The sequence below is a fragment of the Benincasa hispida genome, chromosome 10, assembly GCF_009727055.1.
Source record: "Benincasa hispida cultivar B227 chromosome 10, ASM972705v1, whole genome shotgun sequence".
NCBI lineage: Eukaryota > Viridiplantae > Streptophyta > Magnoliopsida > Cucurbitales > Cucurbitaceae > Benincasa > Benincasa hispida.
The window spans coordinates 23479995-23487474 of record NC_052358.1 but is presented as its reverse complement, the minus strand read 5'-3'; the positions used below and the strand labels follow the sequence as shown (position 1 = coordinate 23487474).

The following is a 7480-nucleotide window of genomic DNA, read 5'->3' as shown; positions in this document are numbered from 1 at the left end:
ATATACATACGACGGGTCTCTAAAGTTTAGGTTTGATTTGATAATCAATTGATTTTAAAAAAGAAAATGATAAACAACCTTAAAAACACTAATTCTACCCGTAAGTTCTTATATTTTGTTACCTTCTTTCTATTAATATTTTGAAAAATTAAATCAATATTTGAAAACTAAACAAAATAATTTCGAAAAACTGAAAATTTTTCGAAAAAAACGGCCGATGTGTGTTGTGTTTGATCCTTTGCTAATATTTTTCCAACATGACGGCTGACCACGTGATCCGTCTATCCTCATCAAACGCCAATCCCTCGTATCGAATTTTACGTCACACCCCATTCTTCCCCTATATATATATATATAACACCATTTTATATATACATATAACTCCATTTTAATTTCTTTCTTACATTTGATTCTTATTCTTATTCTTATTCTTATTATTATTTCATGGCGGAAAATCGTGAGTTGAACTCACAAAATAACAAAGTTGAAAGAAAGGTGATGGAGAAAAATCGCAGAAACAAAATGAAATCACTTTACACCAACTTGAATTCCCTCCTCCCAATCTCTCACTCAAATGTTTGTTTTTTTTTTTTTAATTTTCTTTTTGTATCTTTATCTTTTTTTTCCCATTTATTATTACAGTATTAATGGTGCCCTTTTTTCACTAAAAAATGTAGGAACTACCACTAACCGTGTTGGACCAGATAGACAAAGCAATAAAGTACATTAAATCATTGGAGATAAACTTGAAGAAGGATGAGGAGAAGAAGGAGAGACTTTTGAGAAAGTCGAAATTGTCGTCGTCGTCGTCGTCATACACAGCATTGTCGATGAGCCCGAATAGGAATGTACCTGAACTGAAAATCAAAGAAATGGGTTCTGCTGTGGAGGTGGTTTTAACGACTGGGTTGGAGGATCGGTCTATATTTTATGAGATTATTCGTATCTTTGATGAGGAGAGAGTCGAGATCATCAATATTAGTTATTCCATTCTAGAAAATACCATCATATATTCACTCCACACTGAGGTATATGTTCAAAAAAATTTCTAGCATACTACGGTAGTATAACTTCATTTATTGAATGCCCATATATAAAAAACATTTAAGAATTGTGTGAATAACGTGCTTAATGAAAGGAGTAAGGTACTAGATTTTTTTTTTCCAGGCATATTCCTAATCTATTAAACCTGTTTGATAAGCATGAAAAAACCTTCATTATTATAAACAAATTAAGTATTTAAAAATTATGTGACATGTGACAATCTAGTGGAAGGAGTATGTGTGCCTATGTAACATTAGAAATTTTCAATTGTTTTGAAAACTCTGCTTCTTTTCCATGATTTTCTAACTATATAGTTTTTTCTTGTTTTATATTGTTTCAAAACATTTTTTTTTTCAAGACTTTTTTAGTTTTCAAAGTTAGAATTTTAAAAACACTCATAAAAAGGTATATGATAAAACAAAAGAGTTCAATAAGTGTAAGTATTCTTTGTAAATTACTTAATTTTTTTTTTAAACTAATTGAATATCAAATACATATCTTAGGTTTCGTTTGATAATGATTTTGATTTTAGTTTTCTTGTTTTTAAAATTAATGGTTGTTTTCTTTCATAAACAATTAAATTTTTCGTTGAATTCTAAAAATAAGATAAAGTACTTGAAAACTTCTTTTTTTTTTTTTAGCTTTCAAATTTTTGCTTATTTTTTAGAATATTAGTAAAAATTGAATAATAATGAAATAAATAAACTCATAGTTATGAAGTAGTGTTTACAAATTTAAATTTTTAAAAGATATAAAACAAATATCATGAAATAAAAATGAACTAAAATGATTGTTTTTTTTTTTTTATGGTTATTATGGGAGTAGATTGAAGACGTGGTGTATGAATTTGGAGGAACAAAACTGATAGAGAGACTAAAAAAATTGGTTCACGAACCCAACAATGATCCAGAAATACAGGCGGTGGCAGTTTCCAGCAGTCACGGCGGAACCAATTTTCCGGCGGACGTTCCGACGATGAGTTCCGATTACAATTTTTGGAGCCACTAGATATTTGAAGAAAAAATTTAATTATTATATGCATGTTGTCCTACGCTGAGCAACATGTTACCACTCATTATTGAAGGATATTCAATACATAGCCACTGTGTTTCTTTGTCTAATTAAACTTCAAAACCATGCATATCGTTCTTCTATAAATTTTACTTTTCTATTTCAATTACATGATAAAGATATAAATATATATATTTTTTCTTGAAAGAAATGAAAAAAATATTTCCACTTATCAAATTATAGTTCGACAAATGATTGTGTTCTAAGTTTATTTGGTTTATTTAATAACATAGAAATATTTAGGTCTTTTTTTAAATAGAAAGGATAGTTCACTACATGTGACAAATTGTGTTGGACACAAAAAGTAAACCAAAAAAGTTGGTGCAATTTGTATTCAATTATTTTCTTAGTAACAAAATATCAATTTGATTATTTGTCTACTAGTCTAAACTATATGTTGATGAATTTCCTTTTTCTTTTTGGGATTGGGAAGTCAAATTGTTTATATTATATTTGTTTAAAATATGGTTTAAAATTATAAATGGTTAGGAATGTGAGCAAACTAACAAAGTCCTACATTATGGAAGAGATAAACATATTATATAAGTGAGAATAATTATCTTAGTTGATATGAATTCATTTGTGCGATTCCAAACACAAAGTATCATGAAAGATAATTATGTCCAAAATGAAAAATACCATACCATGGAGATAGGTGCAAACTTTTTTTATATATAAAAAAGAACGGCTACCTAATAGTTTATTGAGAACTCAATGTCCAAAATTTATTAGACATAACTAAAAATTAAATTTAGAAAGAAGGTCAAACTATTTATAAATAGTAAAAAATCACTAATAAACACTGATAGATTTCTATAAATTTAAAAAATGATTAAATTCTACTATTTTGTGTAAATAGTTTTCCTTTTCTATTTTTGAAAATCTCCTTTAAAAATTCAATTTTATGACTATTCCTGGTTTTGCTTCATATATATATATATATATGTATGTATATATATAAATTGAAAATTAGGAAAAGAGATTTTTATATTTTTGAAGCATCATTACCTGGAGTTTTTTTTTTTTTTTTTTTTTTTTTTTTTTTTTTTTTTAATATTGTGATTTAGAAAATAATTTAGGAAAATATAGTGGTTTGAAACTATTTAGAAATCTATGGTTGTTTTGGAGTTTTTCGAGAGGGGATTTTGTTTAAAATATTTTATCGAGGGTCCTGTCGAAAATAAAGAAGAGATCGGGGGTTTGACCCTCGCCTAAAGGAAATTAAGAAAAGGACGAGGGTTCAACTCTTGACCTGTCGAAAAATAAAGAAGATTTGTAAAGGAAGAGGAGAAATTTTTGAAAGAGGTCGAGGGTTGAACTTTTGACCTCTGGAAAATTATAGAACAAACCCTCGACCTAAATGAAATTAAAGAATCGTTTAGTAATTATACACGATCGGCACACAATCGTTTAGTAAAATTACTATAACAATTGTTCAGTAATTCTTTATTACATAACAATAGGTGCAAACTATTTATATAAAAATATAAAATCACTAATATGAACATCGATAGACTTCTATAAATTTAAAAAATGATTAAATTCTACTATTTGTGTAAATAGTTTTCTTTCTATTTTTGAAAACTCCCTAATAAAAATTAATTTTATGGACTATTCGTTGTTTTGCTTCAATATATATATTAATATATATATAAATTGAAAATTAGGAAAAGAGATTTTTATATTTTTGAAGCATCTTCACCTAACATAAAATTCAGTCTTGTCTTTTAACGCACAAAATTCAAAATATTTGAAAATATTGTGTCACCATCGTTGCACCTTATAAACAAGGATAATCTTCATACCTTAGATTTTAAGTTTATATATCTGTGTGTGTACATATGTATATAAACCAACTAAATCATATTTTTAAATTCTAAATGACATTGTAAAAAATAATAATTCACTTGATTTGACTCTAAATATTGTGGGAGAAATTATAAGACTTATTTTGATCATTTAACATATGGATAGGTGATTCAATTTTGAAGACATTGGTATTCTAGTAATCAGTCTACATCTAATCTAAGTCGAATCTAATTATTTAGTTAAGCTATGGCAGTTGAGCTAGCTCTTGTTAACAATTAATCTTGAAGTTTGAAAATCATTAGATGACCAACATTAATTAGTTGTCATAAAAGTCCCTATGTTCTACCCCGATACTCATTAGAATACTCTAACCAAGTTTATACTTGGGCTTGATTAAGAGAAACATGTGTTTAATTTAAGATAATTCGAGATATCAATAGTAACAAGATAATCATTTTCAAAATCGAACAACAAGTTTTTAGCATTGTTGTCCGGAACTTCTCTAACTAATTCAATTTCAGTTCTTTTTTATTTTTTCATTCTCAGTTAAAGGTGTATTGCAAGTTTAGCCGAGCTTGCAAAAGTTATATGAGCAACGGGAGCACATTGGAACTAACATACAACCTAGCGATTGAAGAACCTTCTGGCAAAGAACAAGATCTAATAGAGCGTTGAAGGCAAAAGTAACGCAACATGGTAGGTCAACACAACAACAACAAACACCTGCCACAAAATTTAGTCAATATAAGGCTTGCGACCAACCCGTTAGGAAATGCTGTCAATGTAATTAACAACCTCATCCTAGTGGTTAATGATAGAAATATGCACATTAGGGAATATGTGTCGCCTAATCTCTATGATTTTTCACCGGACATCATACACCCTATGTTTGAAGGGCAAAGATTTGAAATGAAATTTGTAATGCTCCAAATGATTCAAGGTGCTAGATAGTTTGGAGATTCACCAGAAGAAGACTCACACTCACTTGAAAACCTTGTGGAGATATGCAATACATTCGTAATTCCTGGAATCACACCAGAAGTGATCCAAATGTCACTTTTTCCTTCTCATTAAGGGATGAAGCCAGACAATAGGCATATTCGCTCAAACCTGGTGAGATAACTACTCGGAATAAAGTAGTTGAAAATTTTATGCAAGGATATAGACAATTTTGAACATGGAGAATCAGAGTCAATCGTCGTCTTTCACCAAAGTAGCTAAATCCCCACTTATATTTTTTTTATTATTTTTCTTATAACAGCCCGCCTTGTTATTGGAGTCAACAAGTTTTGTTCAGAATATTGACACTCTCTTAATTATTTTGAACAAAATAAGAATAATGTGTGAGCAAATGAATGGAAAGATATTTTTAAAATGACAATGACATCTAAAATAGCACGTGTAGTTTTTGGAAAGATATTTTCAATATGACAACGACATATAAAATAACGTGTAGTTTTATGAAAATATTAAATAAACCCGGCTGTGTCTCTAACTAATATTTGTGCCGTTTTTATTATTTTGTCAAACATGCGTGGACCTTTGCATGGGAACATGTAGGCCGTCACAAACATGGCCTCTACTTTAAGGAACAAAGCTAGTTCTAAAACTAAAAAGGAAAGGGTAAATTTGTAATTTAACCACAAAACATAATTGAAAGTGAGCTCTAGGATCATTGAGTAAATGTGTATTCAAAATATGTCATATGTTTTCAACAATTAGACATTTAAAACAAAATAAAAATGTTGGTAGCTCATTACATACTACATAAATTATCATCTCAAATGTCTAGAGTTCGATCTCACACCCTACAATCCTATTAAATAAAAAGATATATATTTTGTGTAACTTCTCACTTATATATATTCATTAAAATTAGTCCATGTCTTATAAGTTGTTGGGTTACTAAACCTTAAGAATTTATGATATATCATACGTTATTCTTAAGATTTTAATTTTATGTCTAAAAGGTCACTTAAACTTTCAATTTTAAATCTATTACATCTGTATGACATATTCATCAATTTTAAAAATTAATTGATATATTAAGGGTCTGTTGGGGCCCAATAGTGGAGTAGGATGGAGTGAGCTATAATGCCCACTCCATGTTTGGAGCTCCAATATTATCCTTAGATTATAACCCTAGGGAACATTGTTCTCAACCCCACGATCAACGTCATTTCACTATTTGCAACATCTCCTATTTTCTCCCTCATCATTTCTGTCTCATTTCTTGTCCGATCAAACATTATGCTCAAATCTGGTTTCGTTCTTCCATCTCTCTTTACTTCTTTGGCTTCAAATTTTGTTTCGGTGTCGTCTTCAGATTTGGTTTCATGTTTCTTCATCTCCATCAGTTCCATCACCCTTGAAACCAGATCTGGATCCTTAGATCTATAGATCTAGCCCTTCACAGATCCATAGATCTACGTTTATGATGGTTCTCTTCTTACATATTTTTCTCTAGACCCTTCACATATATATTGATTGTGTCTCTTCCCCTTGCTGCTCTAAACAATCTCTCTCTCACCGCTCCAAACTTTGATTCCCTTTTCTGCTTTATTCGATCTTTTCACTCCATCGAAATAGGCCCTAATTTGTTTGGTTGAGGGACGATTGTGCTTGGTACGGGTGGAGGTTATTATTTGGAGAGACGTATGGCTGTCTCTTATACACATCTAGATGTGTATAAGAGACAGATGTTTGTCCATTGTTGTCCATTATCTCATTTCATGCTCATTGGTTTACTCTGAATTATTTTGCTTCAAAAATTTGCTCTGAGTTTCGTTTAATGTTCATTATTTTGCTATTACCGTCTTTATTTGTTAATTATTTTTCCATTTTCTAAATTATAAAAAAAAGGAGAAACATGTGTTTGAGCTACTAGGTATTCTTGGGTTGATTCTTTAGGATATTTGATGGGTTTTGGTGATTTTGATTAGGTTTTTTGATGAATTTGATGAAATTTGGTCATTTTGATTAGGTTATTTTCACCGTGTTGTCTATATGTTATGTTCTTCATTACACTGATGAAGAAGAATGGATTTTGATTAGGTTATTTTCACTGTGTTATCTATAGTGTTATGTTCATTCTTGGTGTAATTATTTGACCATTTTCTAAATTAAGGTCCATTGTTTGTCCATTTTGGTCACTGTTTGTCAATTGTTTGTCACTTTTGGCCTCTGTTTATCCATTGGTTGACCATTTTCATAAATTTTGATAACTGTTTGTCCATTGTTTGTTCATTTTAGTCTCTGTTTGTCCATTGCTTGTCCATTTTGTAACTTTTAGCCTCCGTTTGACCACTGTTTATTGTATATTGATTGACAGTGGTTGTTAGGTACTGTTTACTGTATTTATCATTAGCATATCCCTTGTTTTTAGGATGATTTATTATATATTGATTGATAGTGGTTGTTAGGTACTGTTTATTGTATTCATCATTGTCATATCCCCTTTTTTCGGATGGTTCATTGTATACTTATTGACAGTGGTTGTTAGTTATTGTTTATTAGGTAGGTTTTTGTCAAAATCATTGACTTTTATTTATATGTG

The 7480-nt window shown here is 29.7% G+C and overlaps 1 protein-coding gene across 1 annotated transcript; it reads left to right on the top strand.

The window, feature by feature from the left end:
* Positions 1 to 444: 444 nt before the first annotated feature.
* On the top strand, positions 445 to 2052 carry LOC120088984 (transcription factor bHLH162-like). The gene is made up of 3 exons (XM_039046423.1): positions 445 to 576; positions 678 to 1028; positions 1870 to 2052. Exons 1-3 carry the CDS (start codon positions 445 to 447, stop codon positions 2050 to 2052), a joined length of 666 nt encoding a protein of 221 aa, XP_038902351.1.
* Positions 2053 to 7480: the final 5428 nt, after the last annotated feature.